The sequence below is a fragment of the Balaenoptera acutorostrata genome, chromosome 21 (genome assembly GCF_949987535.1).
Source record: "Balaenoptera acutorostrata chromosome 21, mBalAcu1.1, whole genome shotgun sequence".
Taxonomy (NCBI): Eukaryota; Metazoa; Chordata; class Mammalia; order Artiodactyla; family Balaenopteridae; genus Balaenoptera; species Balaenoptera acutorostrata.
This window is the reverse complement of record NC_080084.1, coordinates 28,761,750-28,782,724: the sequence shown is the minus strand read 5'-3', so window position 1 is coordinate 28,782,724 and position 20,975 is coordinate 28,761,750. Positions and strand designations below refer to the sequence as shown.

Below are 20,975 nucleotides of genomic sequence, written 5' to 3'. Positions count from 1 at the left end.
GATGTATTTTTGGACAAATATATAAAGCATATGCTATGCTATTTGTAAAATTAATCCAGTTCCTGCCCCTACCCTGCAAAAAATGTGTTGCCTACATGTGCACTTGTAAAGTTATAGTAAACAAAAAATTCCCCATTGTGATTTTCACACACACACACACACACACACACTCACACACTCACACAAATGTGCTCCTGATAAATAGCTGGAATGATCTGAGAAGACACGGATGGGTCATCGGCTATGCTAGGTGCTTGAAAATTAATATTTGACGTAGAAACTGTCCAAGTGTATTCCCTTAATTACTATGCAATGAATAAATAACCGAAGGTCTGATTTTTTTTTTTTTAAGGATTTGAAAATTGATGGCCATTGAGTGTAATATTTTCAACCCAGGACTTTTTCGAGGGTTTTTTGACAACTGGCCACGGTTAGTGTGAGAAGAGCCCTGGGTTGGGGTGAGGGAGGCGCACGGGGGGCTTACGTTTGGAGGTCTCCCAGCGGCCTCTGTCCGATGGACTTGAGCAGGGGCTCCGGCCGGAGGGCCAACTTGGGGGACATTTTGGGGCTGGAGTCCGACTCCCCGCTTTCCTCGTCACCCATGGCTTTGATGTAACTCCCGCTCCTCATCCTCCTGCAGGGAATCTCCTCGTCTTTGCCCCCAGTGGGGTACCCTCCCCACTCGTCCTGGGGCACCTAGGAGAGAACAGACAGGGCGTGCGTCAGCCTTGGCGTGAGAATTCCGTTACTGCCTCTTTGGGGACAAATCCTCTGAGCTCGTGAAGACACAGCTCGTTATGGTCACTTAGCACTGAAAGTCAGATGCTTCTTAGGGGTCTGTCATTCAAATCCCGAAAGGACATTAATATACAATTATTGTTTTCTCCCCTGTAATAAAAGTAATAAACGTTATGGGAAAAGTGAGACAATGTTAGGAACGTAGAAAGAAAAACCCATTTGTAGTCTCAGCACCTGGAAAACAGCACCACTAACATTTAGATTTATTTCCTTCTGGTAGGAAAGCAGTTGAAACTTGAGAAAACTGGAAGAAGAGGTCTCCAGTGTGGAGAAGAAGACAGAAGAGGAAGAAGGAAACCAGGAGGAGGAGGCCCAGCTGCGTGGTGAGAGCTGACAGGGGTGCGCCCCACAGTCGGGTCGTGGCCCACACGCCAGGGCCCTGCACGCCCGGGAAGCACACTGCGCTGGGTTGGGACTCGGACCCCGAACGCTGTCCACGGCCTGGGTCCCAGCAGAGCGACGCCCCCTCAGCGCTTCTGTGTCACTCCCGGGGTGCACGGGCTACGCCGCGAAGAGGATGAAGCAGGCCTGCACTCCATGTCCACCCCCCCCCCCCATCTAGGAAACCCGGCGTCCTCACACAGCACACACAAGTCACAGGGTGTCTACACCGCACGCGCCTGCCCCGTGCAGCTCACGCTCCACCGGCCGTGACCCTTACAAAGACCCAAACCATGCCCAGCAGCGGCCGAGGGTAGAGGGTGCACGATTCCACACATGCCCGCACCGTCACGCGGAGTTCCACAGTCCATGGACCTAACACATGTGCTCTCCGTGCTGCAGGACGGGATCCCCCAGAGCGCTCTTCACCGAGACAGAGGACGTTGCCAGTCTGTCCTGACAGTCTTCAGAGGCAGGGTTCTTCCTATGGTGACTATTCAGAGACTCACGGACACTCCTTAGATCATCCTAAGAGGAGTCCTGCCATTTTTCCAGGGTTTAAAAAAAATTTTATTGAAGTCTAGTTGATTTACAATGCTGTGTTAATTTCTGCTGTACAGCAAAGTGACTCAGTTACACACGTATATATATTTTTCATATTCTTCTCCCTTATGGTCTATCACAGGAGATTGAATATAGGTTCCCTGTGCTCTACAGTAGGACCTTGTTGTGTATCCATCCTATATATAATAGTTTGCACCTGCTAACCCCAAGATCCCACTCCACCCCTCCCCCAACCCCCCTTCGCAACCACAGTCTCTGTGTCTGTGAGTCTGTTTGTTTTGTAGATATGTCCCTTCGTCATCTTTCCAGTTTTGATGGCACCTGTGGGCCCATTTGTCACCATCCCCGCCAGGGACGCGCATGCCTGGCTGGAAAGGCAGAGTTTTCAGCTGAAGGCACCTTCTCTCCATTTTCTTAAAACACATCTTCAGACATCTCGCATGTTACAGCCCAGGAGGGGAAAGCGGGGATGGGACAGCATGTACCTTCTGCGGTTCCGGCCAAGACAAGCAGGGACGGGGCGGCCCCTCGCTGAGCGGCGAGCGGGTGGGCATCAAGCCCCTCCAGGCCCCGTGGTGACACGTCGTGGGTCCTGCCTGCAGTTTGTGTTTTAAAACAGCTCCCCCTCCGCCCACCCCGAGCTGGCTTAGGTCCACGGGAAGCGCGTGGAGACTTCGCAGCCACACACAGGACGAGGAGGGGGCTTAACGGGGTGGAGATTCCAGGTCCTCAGTGGACCCTGACCCCCCAGGGCTGCGTGGCCCCGGGGGATCCCCAGCCGAGTCCCTGCAGCTGCAGAGCAGGGGCCGTGTGGGTGGCGTTTCCAAGCTCCTTGCTGCCGGGTGCTGAGTGCCTGTCTCCAGGGGGTTTCAGAGGACAGTGACCCTGGGGAGTGGTCCAGAGTGGGCGGGCGGGCACGAGGCCACAGACGGCAGTGCAGAACCGCCAGAGACACGGTGGGAGGAGAGAAAGGCCCGGTGACAGAGCAAGAAATCAGCCCCCGGGGAAATAGGCGTAGATTTACGCACATAGAAGGTATCTCCTGACGCTCAGGATGTGGGGCACGAGGAAGAAATGACTAAGGAAGAAGGAAGACTGAGCTTCTCTGGGCATTTAGATCCTCATCCGTGGGTTTTCTTACCAAAAGTCAGTTTTCCACCATCAGAACATATTGCCAGGATGGAGACAGATGTGGGCACAGACATTTCCACGCCATTTCACGCCAGGTGGTAATGTGGGTCCAACCTTTACGGCCACGTATCAGAAGACTTCAGACTGTGGGCGCCTCTGACCCAGCAATGTCCCCAGGCAACAGGGTTCACGCCAGGGAGTGTGAACCATTCATTAGGGTCAAAGGAGGAAAATTGATAATATCTGATGGGGTGGTGGGAAATATTTACTACAAGCATGCCATGGATACTGTGCAGAAGAATTGATATTTAGCCGAGGAAGGGTGTTCATGGGTGGGAGCATTTTTAGAGTATGCACTCCGTGTTCTTATACTTTAAAGACAGATATGCCTGCAACATGCATAGACACATAGCCGGAAGGATGTGGAATCATCCCTGGGAGATAGTGACTGCGGGTTTCTCAATGATTTTTCTTTATACTTATGTCTTCTAAATTTTCTACATGGACCATATATCTTGCTAGTGTAATAAAAAGTAAACTTTAGAAAATTTAGTCCCGAATGACAGTACATTTCAGTAGGGAGGCAGGCATAAAAGAAAGTGAATTATGGTTTAATTAGGGGTACAGAAGCAGGTGTGGAGGGAAAACAGGGAAGCAGTCAGTGGAAGCTGTGGACAGAGGGGAAATGATCTGGGAAGGCTTCCTGGAGGAGGGGTCTGGGCTCTAACTTCCTGGGATTTGAGCAGCAGGCAGAAGAGAGAGGCACACAAAGGCCCAGGAAGGAGAAGGCCGGGGGTTCCTCTATGGGCCGGGTGCTCCAGGGAGGGAGGCTGGAGACGGCAGGAGACAGATGGAGAGGAGCCAGGAAAGATGCGTCCCCACTGGCAGCTTTATGGAGTTTTTGTGAATTAAAAACATGTTTCCATAAAAAAAACAAAGATTTTTTTCCCCAGCAGCTTGTGAATTAACTAACAAATGAGAGCAGCTTGTATTTTTTTGTTTCTGATATAAGCCGCAAATTTCGCAGTCTCTGACAGGAGAGATTTCAATACAGAAGGAGTGTAAACCAGAGTCAAGCGTGGGCTCTGAATACTGCTTCCAAAGCACATGTCTCCAGACTATCAAAAGAACAAGGGGGTGACACGAAAATGCCACCGTGCCTGAGTCAATAACTCTTTCTTGGGTATATTACAGTGTCAAAAACCTGCAATGGCAGGTAAGGGTGGCCAGGGTTGGCCCCAAAACAACAAGTGCTTTAATGAACAAACAAATGAATTTCCTTTCACAGTGGCCACTGACCTCTGCAAATCCATGCGTGATCTTTGCTGCATTTAGCGATAATTATTAATTTAGTTCCTACTTGCATAGAGTGATATTTATGATGTCTAAATAGGCATTTTCCTAAGGTTGAGTTGAGTGTACAGTTCAGTGTCTCCTGCTTCGTGCTTGAAGGAAACTTCAACGCGGCAGATTAAAATGTCCTTTCTTCCTTTCAAGCAGCAAGGCACAGGTGACAAGGGCCAGGGTTTTGTAATAATATTTTCTTTCAGGTGTTGAAACCAAGGAAGAAAATGCCATCAAACGCTGTGTGTCTCTGTAGGGAAATGTCTTCTCCATTCATTCCAAAAAATTTTTTTGTTTTGTTTTAAATGCATGCTAGGCACGCTCGCCCCTGGGAATATAATTGAGAGCAAGACAGCTGGGCTTCTCAGTTCCAGGTTGTTACAGTAAACAACAGCGGTTCCAAGTGGGGACACCCTCTAGGGCCACCCAAGACATCCATCGGGGGCAGCCGTGACTGCCACATACTTGGGGGGCACGACCAGCATCCCGGGGGCCAGAGATGCTCGTTCTCAGGAAAGCACGACACAATCCCACCCCATGAAGAACTGGTTTGTGTGGTGTATGCTTTTCTGTCTATAATGACCTGAGCTTTGAATCTAACTCTTCTTTGCATGTAAACTAAAGTTTTTTTGCTTTTTTCATTTTTCGTTTGCATGGTTTTAACGAACAGTGGATTTTTCAGGAATGCAACTAACCATGTAAATCAGGGCAAGAGAGAACTTTGTTTGGTGTGATACTTCACCAAGAACTGTTTACCGTTGCCGAAAATCCCATCTGGTGGGTGAATCTGCTGGTGGTGCGTGAATCATTACTATTCCCTCCACGGGTCTAAATTATTGTGTCTTCATCCAGAAACAAGCTTCCGAATACTTCCTTCTGTACATGTTTGCCATGTGCCCAGACATTCTTATATTAAAATTCATGTTCTTAGTTAAAAGTGACTCTCCTTTTATTTCTCTGTTTTATTAGCGTTTGGGCACATTATACATATAAACAAACCTATACAGTTGACCCGTGAACAATGCAGGTGTTGGGGTGCTGACCCGCCATGCAGCCAAAAATCCGAGTATCACTTGTAGTCAGTCCTCCACATGCTCGGCTCAGCATCTGAGCAGTCAACCAGCCGTGGATCATGTAGCGCTGAGTATTTACTACTGAAAAATTCCACCTACAAGTGGACCCACGCAGCTCCAACCTGTGTTGTTCAAGGGTCAAATCTATACTCAGAATAGCGTGTGTAGGTCGGTTACACATGAATTTCATTTTAATTTTTATTTATTTATTTATTTATTTTTGGCTGTGTTGGGTCTTCGTTTCTGTGCGAGGGCTTTCTCTAGTTGTGGCAAGCGGGGGCCACTCTTCATCGTGGTGCGCGGGCCTCTCACTATCGCGGCCTCTCTTGTTGCGGAGCACAGGCTCCAGACGCGCAGGCTCAGCAATTGTGGCTCACGGGCCTAGTTGCTCCGTGGCATGTGGGATCTTCCCAGACCAGGGCTCGAACCCGTGTCCCCTGCATTGGCAGGCAGATTCTCAACCACTGCGCCACCAGGGAAGCCTGAATTTCATTTTAGAATAGTCCAGGAGACACCATGAAATACTTGCTATAAACAGGATACTTGGTTTGACATGTTTAGGAGCCATGGTTACGGGCAGGAAAGTTGTTTAAACAACTGCACAATGGGTATAAATGCATGGACTTTGGAGAGGGCGTGGTTTAGCTATCAACAAACCTCATAGGACCTGAGAAGGCGTCTCATAAGAAGGCATCTCACATGTTCCAGAACCACAGCGTACAAATACAACTTTCTGAGGTTACCAACTTAAACAAGGGATCAAGGTTAGCGTTACCCCTGATATGACATATAAACATCATGTACCCCTTGACATGATGTACTGAATAGGACACAATATCACTTCTGGGTATTCTTGCCAAAAATGCATAACTTTAATCATGAAAACATCTGAGAAACCCAAACTGAGAGACATTCTACAGAATAACAATTATTCTTCAACAGTGTCAAGGTCGTAAAGGCAAGGAAAGATTGGGGACCCACCATGTATTGGAGATTAAGGAGACACAATAACGAAAAGACTGTGGGAACAGAAAGAGGACATCGGGGAAAACTGGTGCAATTCAAATGAGATCTGTTTTTAAGTTACTAATATAATAACGTTGTTAATTTCCTGATTTTGACAACTGTGCTATGGTGGTCTAAGTTGTTAACACAGGAGAAATGGGGTGAAGGGTACACCTCAGTTTCCTTTTCTATTATTGCAACTTTTATGTAAATCTAAAATTATATCAAAATAAAAAGAAAAAAATTAAAAAGAAAAAAAAAAGAAGGCGTCTCATAAGAAGGCTTCCCAGCTGAGCTCGGACACCTGGGAGGTGGGTGGTGCTGGGAGGGGTGCTGAGGGTGGGGAGTCAGGGCCCGGGAGGAGGTGCAGGTGGAGGGGGGCCCTGCCCCCAGCCCAGGGGAGTTGGCTTCTGATGAGCCCAAGTCCACCTAGTTCTAACCCTCATGCTCTTGGGAAGACCCCAGTGGTTCTCAGCTGGCGGTAATTCTGTCTCCGGGGACACTTGGTGATGTCCGGAGACAAGTCTGGTCATCTTCAAGGTGGGGGGACTGCCTCCTGGCCGCTGGAGGCTTGAGGCCAGGGATGCCGCTCACCATCTTGCCCCGACCCCCGTGCACAAGAGAGAACCGCCAGCCCGAGTGTCAGCTCTCCTTTGATTTCTACCGTGCACATTCACAGTCACACACAGACCTTGTCCTTAACTGGTAAACGTGGATAGAGTAGAATATTCACCCACACAATATTATAGGTTTATATAATGACTGATGATTTTCCAAGCGCCTTTCTTACACTGTGTTGAGTCTCACCACAAAGGCTGATGTATATGAGACCAATGAGGCAGAAAGGCTGACCGGGCTCACGGCTGGCAAATACTCGAACCCCAGCATCCTTCAGTGAAGAATTTATCTCAACAACATTTCCCAAATGCCTGTCACAGGCCTGAGACCATACAAGGGACTAAACATGATGCACTGAACGGGGCGTGGCCTCCTGGAGGTAATCCTGTGTGCTGGTCACCCATTAGTCCCCTGTCGGCACCGTCCATATGTGCCGGGCACTGTCTACATGTGCCGGCACCGTCCATATGTGCTGGTCATGCTCCCCATGCCCTCTCCTGTCCCCTCTGGTCCCCGGTCTCCTCCCCCCACCCCCTGCTCTGTGCCCTGACACTGAGGGAGCCTCTCGCCAGCCCGGATTCCTTAGCCTCCGGTTCTGGTTGGCTCTGCCGAGGGCTGCACTGCGCAGGGAGTGGGGAGGGTGCGGAGCGCCTTCCAGAGCTCTCTCCAGCTTCGGGCCCACAGTCTGGCAGGAGCTGCCTCAACCAGGCCTCCGAATGCTGGGGGTCCTGCCTCCACGGGCCCCCTCTCTCCGGACCCTTCCCACAGGCCTAGGACGGTAATGGTTTCCCCTGTGCTCTGGGAACGGCTCCTTTCAAACCCTTCCCAGGGATTGCCACTGCTCTCCAGGACCCACCCGTCCACTGTCACGAAAGAACAGAGACGGCAAAATGCCCCACGATGTGAGCGTGTCTTAGGTGCTGATGAAATCGGCCAAGACGTGCACGTGGAAACACGAGAGACCGATTGTGAGAAGCGCCCGGAAGCGGGACGAGGGTTTCCATGGGGACTCCGGGGGAAGGGACCCGCCACCTCAGCAGGTTTGGGGAGTAACCCAACCCACAGAGGGGCCAGAGAAATCTCCTAGTGGCCACGATGCCAGCCATTCCCGGCGGGGACAGCCCTGGGGCTCCGGGGGGCTGGGAACCGGGTGAAACAATTACGCTTCTGAGAAGCTTGTCAGAATTACTGGTTTTCTGGAGTTGGATGGTCTTCATGAGCCCTAATTCCAACCATCCTGAAGAGTCACGAATCCTGTGAGAGCAGAAGGGGCTGGGGGCTCATGCATCCTCCTGATCACCCCGATTCCAGAACCACCCAGACGCCTCCAGTGCCTGGAAAGACGCTTGCTTTGTTGAACCGACATCTGAGTATCTTTTCACTGCTTCCAGGTGTCCTGTGGCATGACAGGACAAACGAGCCTCCTCATTCCTTCATTTGGGGCTTTATTACGAGTCCGACCCCACCAGACGCCAGAATAATGCGGTGATGGGGGTGCGGAGTCCTGTTGGGGAGACAGATCGTAGACCAGCGAGCAGAGCAATGCAGGCGGAGGGAGGGACGGGGGCGCGAGACACACTCTGGACAGATGGGGCGGCCACTTCAGCCAGGGTGTGGGAGGTGGTCAGTCTCAGAGCTCAGCTCTTAGTCAGAAGTCAGCTTTCACTTCTGATCGCGTGGAAGCACACGTCCAGGGCTCTGGAAGCCTGAGGGCCCTTGAAGTGCTTACTGCAGAAACCAGAAGAGGCCCCCTTTGGTAGAGGTGGATGGTTTCTCTAAAGCACAAACAGAACCCACTGAACGAATGTCATTGGGAAATGCAGTGTTTGTAGGATGTACTTCTGTACGCACGCCGGTACTTCATCAACTTTATGACCCGGCTTCCGCTCTGGGATGCAGGATGCTCACGACGTACGGAGCGTTTGGAGCCCTTTCCCAAGAAGGACGGTGGGGCAGGCTCGGTGCCCGGGTCTGGGGGCATGCGGACCTCGGCGGGATGGAGTTTGGGAGTGGGGCTGAAATACTTGGCAAGTGTGGGGAGATTTTCACGCTTCACAGTGGCTCTCCCTGCTCCACGGTCCTTCCGCTCCTCCCCTCTGGCGGCTCCCTGGAGTCGTGTCATGTTGGGACGGGAACTCTTCCTGCGTTAAACACCAAACAAGATGCTGCCTTTGGAACAGCAGCATTATTAGCACAGACACTGGGGTAAGACCCCCAGTCGCCAGGAGAGACCCTGCGAGTCTGGACCACCAGTCGGGCAGAGACAATCAAGAGAGGAAGGAGGGAGGGAGAGTGAAGGAGGCCTGCGGAGAGGCCAGGAGGCCAGGACGGGAGAAGGGGGTACCGAGCTGGTGCTGGCCCCGGGCTACGTGCCACTGGAGTGCAATGTGATGGGGGCCAAGGCCTGTGTTCCTGGCATGTTCTCATGTGTCCCCGCCGTGTTCTCTAGACGACGCAGTTGCCCTCACCCGTCCTCTCATTAGGGCCGGGCGGGCACCTCCTACCTTCGTGTCCCTAGAACCCAGGGCAGCACATGACAAGGGGGCCACCTGTTCCCTGAGCTAAGCCCCCGCAGGTCACCCACCCAATTCATGTGACATTCATTAACACTCTGACCTTAGACGCTTTGTCTGCTGATGGAGAAACTACCCAAACAAGCTCTTTCAAAGAATAAAAAGGACCATAATTTTCTTTCAATTCTGCCTATTGTCTGCTTTCACCTACTTAAAAACATAAAAACTCTTGCTCTAATGTTAACTATGTATTCTGTACAAACCAAAGGTGAAAGTGAAAAGCAATCCTTTTGTTCAGCTCCAAATGTCTCAGCTTTTGGTGGAAAAAGAAAAGCGTATGAGCATTTATTTCTCCTTCTGTTCTTCTAAATCTTATTCCTGCGGTAGCACCAACAGACAGATTCTTCCAGTGCCCCTGCCTTCTGGCTGTGAAATAAGATCTGCGCTGGTGACGATCCAGAGATCTGTATCCTTCCCCAGAAAGCGTAATGCAATCAGCGTGGTGAAGCCCTGTAGCAGAAGGTCCTGGAAGTCCGGGCCCAACAGGACAAAGGAGCCTGGGAAGGAGGCGGAGCTCGCGATGCTCCCGGTCTCAAATCTCTCCCCCGTGATCCAGCGGGGGGGCCCCCCCCCCCCCCCCCCGGGAAGGACGCGGCCGGCTCCCTTCCGGGAAGGAGCGGGAGGGAGGGGGGCTTGGTGGGAACCCGTCTCCTGAGTGAGCGCCTCACCCGCGTCTCTCTGGGGCCCCGTGGCGCCGCCCTGCCTGCGGTGTGGCCCTCACCGCGGGCGACCGTGGTCCAGACTGTTCTAGGGCTGCATCGTGAGTGGACTCCAGCCAGTGTCCCTTCACGAGGACCACGCGGCTGGCTCTACGACTGCCCACTCCGCGTGAGGCCCCGGGGGCTTTGCGGGCCTGCGTGATGTTATTTAACACCAGGGGTTGTTCCACCGACTCACAACTTTTCACGGGACCCAGTCACTTGTCATTTCTCACACATTATCACATAAGGACGGATGTTCCGAAGTCTGGAAACCGGGTTTTGCTGGAACCACGGCTGGAGGGACGACCCTCTTGCTCCGCCGGGCGAGGTCCTTAGTGACCCTCACGCGAGCAGTGAGGGACCACGGGCGGGGGGGCTGATGGTGGAGGCCCGACCACCGCCTGACAAACACGAGGGCCCGAGAGGCGGCTGCGTGACCCCTTGAGACCCCACAGTTGGAGCCCAGACTGCGGGGAACGTCAGACAAATGGGTTCCTAACCACCGCCCCCAAATAAAATCCCTGGGGAGGACAGTGGAGGCAAGAGAGAGCAAAGAGAAAGAGACAGCGGAGAAACCAACAGATTTTCCATGGACAGGTCACCCCAGCCCGCGCAGGCCCCTGATCTGGACGCCGACGCCAACAAACCGTGAGAGAGAAATGTGGGCAGACGGGGAACCCTGCACAGTGACCAGATACTGAAACGCTAAAGAATTGTGATTCCTTAACGTCTTAATGGCATCGCAGTTGTGTTTCAAAAGGAAGAGCCCTTACCTTCCAGTGTGGGTCTTTTAGAGATAAATACAGAAACACCTACCTAGGCCGTGTGGGCTTTGTTTCAACATAACCTGGACCGGAAGGCAGGTGAGGTACTGATGGGACAAGACTGGCCCTGAATCGATCGTTCCCGAGGCTGGGTGACGAGTGTTTGGGGTTCATTATGTTGCACTTTTGCCTTTGTATCGGATTACTAGTTTCCATGATTAGCAGATGTTCGGTAAGTGGAGAGGGGACAGAAAACGTTTGAGAGGGAGGCCCTGAGGGGTACGAGGTGCCCCAAGAAGTGTCGTGGAAAAGCCAGGTCATTGAGTCAGGCACCCAGGGGCCCCATACCCCAGCTGTAGGTCCAGCCTGACGTGCTCAGGGGACACTGCATTGGAGATTTCCCAGGTCCAAACACGGACACAAACAGGAGAGTTTTGCTTCTCTTACAATGACTAGACTGGGCCCAAAATGGATTTGTCATATTTCTTTAGAGATGTACCGGTAAAAATTTCATATTTATATATCACTGGCGTTTGCTAACTACAAGCAAAATTTAAGTCTCTCCCATGGCTACAAAAATAATATTTTACCCATCTACCAATTTGCCTCCTTGAATAAATCTTCCTATAAAAGCAATTCGGTTAGCATTTCCTTTTAAAACAGAACCACTGGGTTTTGGACCATGTTTCAGGATGGCAATTGGAATTGCTAAAATGATTTGCAGCCACCTGACGCCCGAAAAGATTCACAGTTGTTTATCTGTTCCATTAGTTGACCGTCTGATGACTCAGCCAGCGTTTAGCACTATTATTCATTATTCCGTGAGGGTCTCTCTAACCCAGAGCACAGCCTACAGCAACTGCTGTCGGGCACGTCGAAGGGAGTGTGAATTGGAATACAAATTATACATGCACTGAAGGAAAACTTCAGACTTTCCAGCTTTGCTAACAGCACTGTTAGCTAACAGAAGCGATTGCAGAGGCCTCTTAAAAGGGCTGGGTGCCTCTCAGTGGCTGACGCCCCCCCAGCTCCCTCGGGGGTGGCACGGTTAGGAGGCCGGGAGGAGAAGGCACTGATCAAAAACAGAGAATTCCACAATACGCCACCTCCAGCCGGCCACTGCCTTTAATCTGTTTTTGCCTTTGGTGAATGTGTTTCATCCACGCCCCAGGGGAATGCATGTGGTTTCCATAATCATGCTCCTTGGCTTAAAGAGGCTACTGTCGGGTAAGGCCCGTGAACTCACTCAAGCTCACTCCCGGACCAAACCAGCCACGTTCAAATGGGAAAGCACTCCCATGGGCTGGCACACGTTTGTGGCCGGTGCTACAACATCCTGCAGCCTTGGAGGCACCCGAGGACCGGCCCGTCGTACCCAGGGCTACGGTCTGGAGGAAGGACGGGGGGATCCTCCTGGGCCCGCCCCACTCGGCCTGCCGAGACGGCACGCGGTGCGCTCCCTTACCTGCAGGTAGTGGCAGGGCCGCAGGGGCGGCTTCGGCTCCGGGGGCCCCAGCGGCTTGTCCAGGTGCAGGGAGCTCTTGCGGTAGGCCTCCTTGGCCTGGCTCACCGTGAGCGTGGACCAGGAGCTGCGCTTCATGTGCTTGGCGTCCGGCGCCAGGGCCAGGCCCTCACAGGCTGAGCACTTGACGTCGCTGTTGCTCTTGGAGATGCGCAGCGAGAGGTCCGCGAAGGGGCCGGGCAGCGCGTCGGGGTAGCAGTGGGCCGCGGGGTCGGCGTGGTGGCGGCTGAGCGCGCTGGGGGCTCGGTAGGTGCTGTCGCTGTCCAGGTTGTCGTCCGAGCTCCACCAGCTGCTCAGCCCCGAGCGATGCCGGCCCTCGGCCTTGCGCTCCCGGCTCTTACTCCGCTTGCCGTGCTTGGAGTGGTGGCCGTGGGCGTGCTCGTCCGCCCGGCCGTCCCCCTTGGTGCCGTTGACATGGCCCTTGGACGAGCCCTCCAGGGAGTGGGACTTGGTGAAGAGCTTCTGCACGGAGTGGACCAGGTGCCGGATGCGGCCGGGGCTCTCGCTGCGCTGCTCGGCAGCCGCGGACGCGCGCTGGTACTGCAGCGTGTGGAAGCCGTCCCTGTGCAGGGGCAGCTGCTTCTCGAACTGGTCCAGCAGGTTGGCCGGGATCCGGTTGGCCTTGGCGCCAGCGTGGGCCACGGCGCAGTCGTCCCTGGTGTCGTAGTGGGAGCTGTAGTGCATCCGGGGAAAGGTGCTGCTGGACACGTGGTCTCCCAGCGCCACCGGCAGCATCACGCAGTCGGAGTGGACGGAGGTCCGTGGCGAGCAGCGGTGATGGTCCATCAGGCAGCTCTCGGCCGGGCTGAGCAGGTAGGGCTGCCGCGCCTCCGGGCCGCGGTGCAGGCGGCCGTGGCTGTGCTCGCAGTCCTCGGGGGGCGTCAAGCCACAGGTGTGGCCGGAGCACAGCGGGGGCTGGTTCCGACTCCCGGACAAGCCTTTCATAGTCCTCAGCGCAGGGGAGTACCTGTCTTCATTGAAGTGCTGAGTCGGGGACCATGAGTGCTGCTGGTCTGTCGAGAGAACACAGAAGCACCGCGTCAGACTCGGTGGGAACACGGACGGAAGCCCTCGCTTGACACCCATCCCTCTACACGTGGACTATTTGTATCCCGTGGCCGCTCCTGGTCTGGACGCTCAAGTGAACGATCATTGCTTTATACCACATTGCCTGCTCCAAAGTATAAGAGCATTAAAAGTAACTTCGATATTCCCCAGTGTGGTTCGACAACTACGAATACTTAATGCCTAATACGTTCATCAGGTCTCTTGACAGCATGATTTTGTGGTGTTAAACAAATGAACAATTTGGGGGGAAAAAAACAAGTTACGTTTCAACTAGACTTGCGTGTTGTGGTTCAGTTTAAGAAGTCTGAGAAATCACACCTGCTATTTCATCAGTGACACTGCCTGGTGGGCTGATGCACCACACGCTAGGGGGTCGGTCATGAATCATTTAAATCTGTGTCCTCACTATGCAGGCGAGCAGCGGAGGTGACTTTCTCAAGGCCACCGTCCACGTCAGCACGAGGATGGAACCAGGATGTCCTGACTTCCTATTTCAGACAGTTGATTTTGAGCTGTATAATTCTACTCAGAAAAGTCAGGAAAAAAAGGTCTGATTTTGTGAGCTGCACTATTAAACACAGACCCTCGAACCACCAGAGCTGACCTCTGCCGGATGCTGGGTTTGCTGCTGCTGGGTGCCCTGGTAGGAAGGCAGCTGAGCTCAGTGGTCGAAACGGGGGCCTCTGGGCACGGACTAGTTAGGCTTAGGGTCCCAGTTCTGCCAGCACTAGTGTGGGACTCTCGGCAGGCTTCTGTCGCCTCAACTGTGCGCTGGCAACAAGCAGAGGTCCAGGAGGAGGACACGCTCAATGATTATTTTTAGCTACATTATTATGATTGTAATTGTTACCATTTTCAGTTCTCTTGGGTCAGCATGTATAAAGTCCAGGGTTTATTGGATTCCAGGCTTTGCTAGAGAAGCCCCTTGCTCCACTTCTGCTTCCCGCTGTCCCAGCGTCTCTGCTTCTGTTGCTTCCAACTGGTCACCAAACAGATGCAGGAGACACAGACTCTATTATAGTATATGATATGCCTATAAACTATGTATGCATAATGCACATATCCATATAGAATATGCATACGTAGTATATAATATGCATATAATATAATCTATACAGGAAATACAGACTCTATTATAGCATATGATATGCCTATATACTATGTATGCATAATGCATATATCCACATAGGACATGTATACATAGTATGTAATTTGCATATAATATATAAAGGAAATAGACTCTATTATAGCATATGATATGCCTATATACTATGTATGCATAATGCACATATCCATATAGACTATGCATACCTAGTATATAATATGCATATAATATAATCTATATAGGAAATACAGACTCTGTTATAGCATATGATATGCCTATATACTATGTATGCATAATGCATATATCCATATAGGATATGTATACATAGTATGTAATTTGCATATACTATAATATATAAAGGACATAGACTCTATTATAGCATATGATATGCATATATAGTATGTACACATAATGCATATATCATATATAATATGCATACATTGTATATAATATGCATACATTGTACCTAGTATGCATATAATATACACAGGAAATACAGACTACGATAGTATATAGCAGGGGTCCCCAGCCCCGGGGCCACAGCTACCGGTCCGTGGCCTGTTAGGAACTTGTGGCACAGCAGGAGGTGAGCGGCAGGTGAGCCAGCGAAGCTTCATCTATATTTACAGCCACTCCCCATCGCTCGCATTACTGCCTGAGCTCCTCCTACTGTCAGATCAGCGGCGGCATTAGATTCTCATAGGAGTGTGAACCCTACCATGAACTGCGCATGCGAGGGATCTAGGTGGCACACTCTATGAGAATCTAATGCCTGATGATCTGAGGTGGAGCTGAGGGGTGATGCCAGCACTGGGGAGCGGCTGCAAATACAGATTAGCATCAGCAGAGAGGTTTGACTGCACAGAGACCATAATAAATCAAGTGCTTGCAGACTCATATCAAAACCCTATCAGTGAGTAGCACGTGAAAACAAGCTCAGGGCTCTCACTGATTCTGCATTATGGTGAGTTGTATAATTATTTCATTATATATGACAATGTAATAATAATAGAAATAAAGTGCACAATAAATGTAATGCACTTGAATCATCCTGAAACTATCCTCACTCCCCCCTCCTCCCCCGTCCGTGGAAAAATTGTCTTCTACAAAACTGGTCCCTGGTGCCAAAAAGGTTGGGGACCACTGGTATATAGTACACATATATAGTACATAATATGCACATATGTAATGTAATGTATACCGGAAATACAGACTATTATAGTATATAATATGCATTTATAGCATGTATATATAATGCATATATCCACATATAAAATGCATATATATTATGCGTATAATATATAGAGGAAATAGATCCTATTAGAGTGTATAATATGCACGTATAGCATGTATGTATAATGCATATATTTGTATATAACATGTATGTATAGTATATAGTATGCATGTAATATGTAGAGGAAATAGATCCTATTATAGTGTATAATATGCACATATAACATGTATATGTAGTGCATATACTCATATATAATATGCATATATAGTATATAGCATGCATATAATATACACAGGAAATAGATTCTATATTATAGTGTATAATAGGCACACATAACATGTATACGTAATACATATATTTGTATATAATATGCATATACTATAGCATGTGCAGGAAACACGGACTCAGGATGGCAGGCTCCCTGAGGCTACCGGCTGGCCCCAGCCCCGCGCCAGGCCCAGAGCGGATGCTCCGATCTGTGTGGTGACCAGATAAGCCGGCAGAGCCCCTCACTGTAGGTTCATCTCTCAGCTCTCCTGGGAAGTATCCTGTGCTTTGTCACATCAAACTGTTGCTCCTTCTAGAAATTCCTCCGCAGGTCCTCTCCACGCTCTGCTCCCCAGGCTGGGGTGCTTTCTCCAGGATTTGCTCTCTGAGACTCGGCTCCAGCACCACCCACTGCAATTCAGACAATGCCCGGGCCCCCTGTGCGCTGTCCTCAGGCTGAGGGTCCAGAAAGGGATGATAAGGGGAACTTTTCAATGCGTGAGAGCCTCGTCTCCTCAGGAAGGAAGCTGTCTGAGCCCCGACCCACCTCAGTGCCCAACACCCTCTCCCCAGGGCCAGTGCCCGCCTTGGCCCCACCCATCTGTCTTCCTCCACCAAGAGTGTCCCCCACTCACTCTTTACTCACAAAGCCTCGCCTGAGACACACACCAGCACGTACAGAGCCACCCACCCTGACCCCCAAAGTGGCCTCCAAGGGCCACTGTGGGAAACAGGGAAGAAAGCTGAGAGACATGAGACTTCTCCCTGATGACCGCCAACCCAGCTCTCCCGGTGACCCACGCAAGGGAAACGTCACCACCTGCCAAGGACACTGGCCCAACGACTGGTGCAAGGTGTGGAAATGGAGCAGGACCCCATGGGGCCCCCCAGGTACACAGGCCCTGCCGTGCCCCCCGTTTCTTGCTGGTAGAAAAAGGCTTTCGTTTCCTAGGCCTTCCCCAAGTCCCAAAGAGCAGACTCAAGCAGTTACTAGTTAGGGAAGTGAGGGAATTGCAGAAATAAAGGAAAAGCAGTCAAGCAAGAAACGTAATGAGAGATTAGACAATAGTTCAGGGATAAACCAGAGTCCTAGTTCCTCCTCAAGGGATGTACCTACCACCTGACACATATCTTGGGGCTGTTCTGCAGAAGCTAAGACCCCTGCCCCGGGGGAGGCTGGTGACTACAGGCTGAGACCCCAGACGGCTCGGGACCAGGAGGCTGAGGATTGAGATTCCCGGAGCATCACTCCGTTGCCACACCACTGACCAAGCAGAAGAAAGTCACGGTCCCTGCAGCCCTCACCCCAAAGGTTGCCTTTAAAACCCTTATGCTCAGGCCAGCCAGTAACACGGATCAGAGACAAACCTACGTCTCCCGTCTTCTTGGTTGTTGCCTCTGGATCAGTGAACCTTTCTCTGCTCCAAACTCTGACCTTTTGATTTGTTTGGCCTCACTGTGCATCTGACACACGGACTTGGGTTCGACACCAGTGTGGGTTCAAAAGGTCCCCTTTTCAGGCTCCAGAACTGCCGCTTGTCAGGCCAGCTCAGATGTGGGAATGTATTATAAGAAAGGGACCCGGTTTCACGGATCCCTGAGAAGTTAGGGGCAAGACTTCCACCTGGGAGCAGCTGACAGCAGGAGAGAAAGTAGACCTTTTCTGAGGATCCCAAGGGGCTCTCACTCTCTCCTGCATGTTCGCAGCAAACGGTCCCCAATTCCAGGGTCCGTGGGCCCTTTATCTCCAAACAGAGCTTCGCTTCATCCCAGTGTGAGGTGCTTCGCTGTCTCATGGGAGTGGCCATCCCATAATAGCTACGCAGTGCCTGTCCTTCTCAACAGCCAAATTATAACTAGAGCACTCCAATATATCAGGCAAGGATATTTTAGATTATATTTTAATATAATTAAAAGCAAGTTTTCAAAGGAAATTCAGTATTCAATTGATAAACAGCAATAACTGTGTTCTGTAATCTAGACTTTACAGCAGCATAAAGTTGTCATCCTATTGTCTTTTGCTTCATTTTTGCATTAACATGTAATTTAATACAATTCTAATCTTCCTCCATATTAAAAAGCCAGCCCGTTATTGCTCTACTCTCGCATCCCACTTCTACCTCATGTTTAGCCTGCAATCTACACTATGAATGTAGCTCCATAAGAGAACAGCACGAAAGAGAAAAGTTTAACTGAAATGAATTAAATTTGATTATGCCACATGTTGAGAATATTCTCATTTTCCCTGAATTCCCTGACATATGCGTGGAAGCTTACACATCACCTGTCAAAAATAAAACAATGACAACACACAGGATAATAGTCCACCGTAAATACTGGTGATATCGAAACATATAATGAGGGCTTGTACTCTATAGGTTTTTTAATAAGTCTACATAACATATAACAAATACCTTAGGGGCTGGTAATTTCTCTTTGTGAAAGTGAGGTCACAAACACAAAATGCGGAAGGCATCTTAGCTTCCTAATTTACAGCTATTCACTGAACACTTTTTTGTTAATAAGCAAAAGAAAATAGTAATTATCATCATTAGTCATTAACTGTCTCCCCATATTCAAACTAGAATGTACATGCACATTTTACTGCTGGATTTCATGAGACTGTTGGCATACCCAGTCTAAAAAATATATTTTGAGTGGTGGAATGAAACCTTTAAAAATACAGCTAATGTGATGGAGTGCTCACTGCGCGTGGGGTCGTGTCACAGGCTCTACCCTCCTGGCAGCCCCCCGGGAGCAGGGCCCGTCCCCACCGCAGGCTGAGGGGGCCAAGGCTAGCAGGGCAGTTGGGCAAGGTTCCCCAGGTGGCATCACACGCAGACACACACATGCACACGCACACTCTCATATCAGAGCTGCATCGGAACCCCAGCATCCAGCTCTGGGCTGCTGATGGATGGAGAGGATGGAGGGGGCCCCAGTGCCCTTTCTGGTTAAACCAGGCTCGTGGTTCCAACACCAAGCCTGGCCTGAGCCACCCAGGCTGGACACACACTGCGGCGAGGGGCCCAGGCCCAGGTGTTTGGGGGAAAGCGTGGAGGCCCCTGCCTCCGGGTGCAGACAGGCATGGCCGGGCCCTCCCCAACCCCACTGTGGGTGCTTGGGAGGTCCTTCCCCCGAGGGAACCAGCTTTGTCTCCCTCTGCCGGAAGCTCACTTACACCCAAGCTGCCTGCCTGCCTGCATCTGCCTCTGGTTTTATCCCCCATCAGGGGGAGGGACAGACCTTCCACTGCGTCACTTGTCCCGGCCCTCACTCGGTAAGGAAAATCCTGTAGGAGGGAGAGGGCCACTGAACTAAACGGAAAGCACAACCCAAGGAAGACAAAATGAAGGGGCAAAAACTTTATCCAGTGGATCACGGTGTTGCTTGCTAAATAAAGAAGGATATATTTTCCCCAAACTAGTGGAACTTATCAACATTTCCTCAGAAATTTCAGCTGGGTCTTGTGCGAAGCCGTGAGGCCTCCCTAGTGGATCCTGGAACTGCCGCTCCCTTTGCGTGCTGACTTGTCCTCCTCCCCACTCCTGTGTCCTCCCCGCTGGCCCCGGCAGCACTGGCTCAGCCCACTTCCCTTCACGACTTCTCAGGAGCCGCAGGCCACCTGGCCATCTCGCCAGGACCTTGCGACACAAGTGCAGGTCAGGGAACCCAGAAAGAAAGAGCCGAGTGGACCTGTTCCCGTACGTAACGTGTGAAGGTATGAAAGATGGGGCCCACCATGTCAAAAGGAGCCTATCTGAAGCTCCTTTAAAAAAGTTTCCTCAAAAATTAAACAGCAAAGTTTAAGATTTGTACCCTGACAGCTACAAAATATTGCTGAAAGAAATTAATGATGCTCTAAGTAAATGGAAAGATATACCCAAAAAAGAATGCATAACTGAATCACTTTGCTGTACAGCAGAAATTAACACAACATTATAAATCAACTATAATTCAATAAAAAATAAAGATATCCTATATTCATAAATTGGAAGAATTAAAATGGTTAACATGGGAATATTCCCCCAAATGACCTACAGATTCAACAGAATCCCCATCAAACCCCCAACTGGCTTCTCTGTCAAAATTCAAAACCTGATCTTCAAATTCATATGGATAGAAAATGAAAACTAAATCTAAAGCTAGCAGGAGGAAGGAAATAATAAAGCTCAGAGTGGGGATAAATGAAATAAGAAATAATACAGAGAATCAATGAAATCAAAGTTGGTTCTTCAAAAAGATCAATAAAATTGACAAACCTTTAGCTAGACTGAAAAGAAAAAAAACACTCAAATTTCTAAAATCAGAAACCAAAGTGGTGGATTACTACTAACCTTATATAAATAAGAAGGATTATAAGGGAATACTATGAACAATTGTATGCCAGCAAATTAGATAACCTAGATGAAATGGACAAACTCATAGAAACACACAAATTACTTTGAGAAGAAACAGAAAATCTTGGCAGAACTATAAGACAGAACTATTGGGTTGGCCGAAAAGCTTGTTTGGGTTTTTCGTACAACCCCAAATTTGCAGGATACAAGATCAAAACACAAAAATCAGTTGTGTTTCTACATATGAGCAATGAACAATTTCCAAAAAGGAAATTAGGAACGCTATTCCACTTACAATAACATCTAAAAGAATAAAATACCTGTGTCTACATTTAACCAAGGAGGTGAAAGGTTTGTACACTGAGCATGAGAAAGCAGTGCCGAAAGAAATTTAAAAAGACCTAAAGAAATGGAAAGACATCCTATATTCATGGATTGGAAGACTTAATATTTTTAAGAATTCAATACTATCAAAAGTGACCTACAG

The 20,975-nt window shown here is 50.1% G+C and overlaps 1 protein-coding gene across 1 annotated transcript in view; it reads right to left on the bottom strand.

The window, feature by feature from the left end:
- Positions 1–20,975, bottom strand: part of DLGAP2 (DLG associated protein 2) — a 209,077-nt gene that overhangs the window by 83,609 nt on the left and 104,493 nt on the right. The window contains exons 3-4 of the mRNA XM_007188953.2: positions 12,418–13,487; positions 485–696 (exon numbers count right to left, since the gene is read on the bottom strand). Of these exons, the coding sequence (XP_007189015.2) occupies positions 485–696; positions 12,418–13,487 (1,282 nt within the window). The remainder of the gene's footprint in view (positions 1–484; positions 697–12,417; positions 13,488–20,975) is intronic.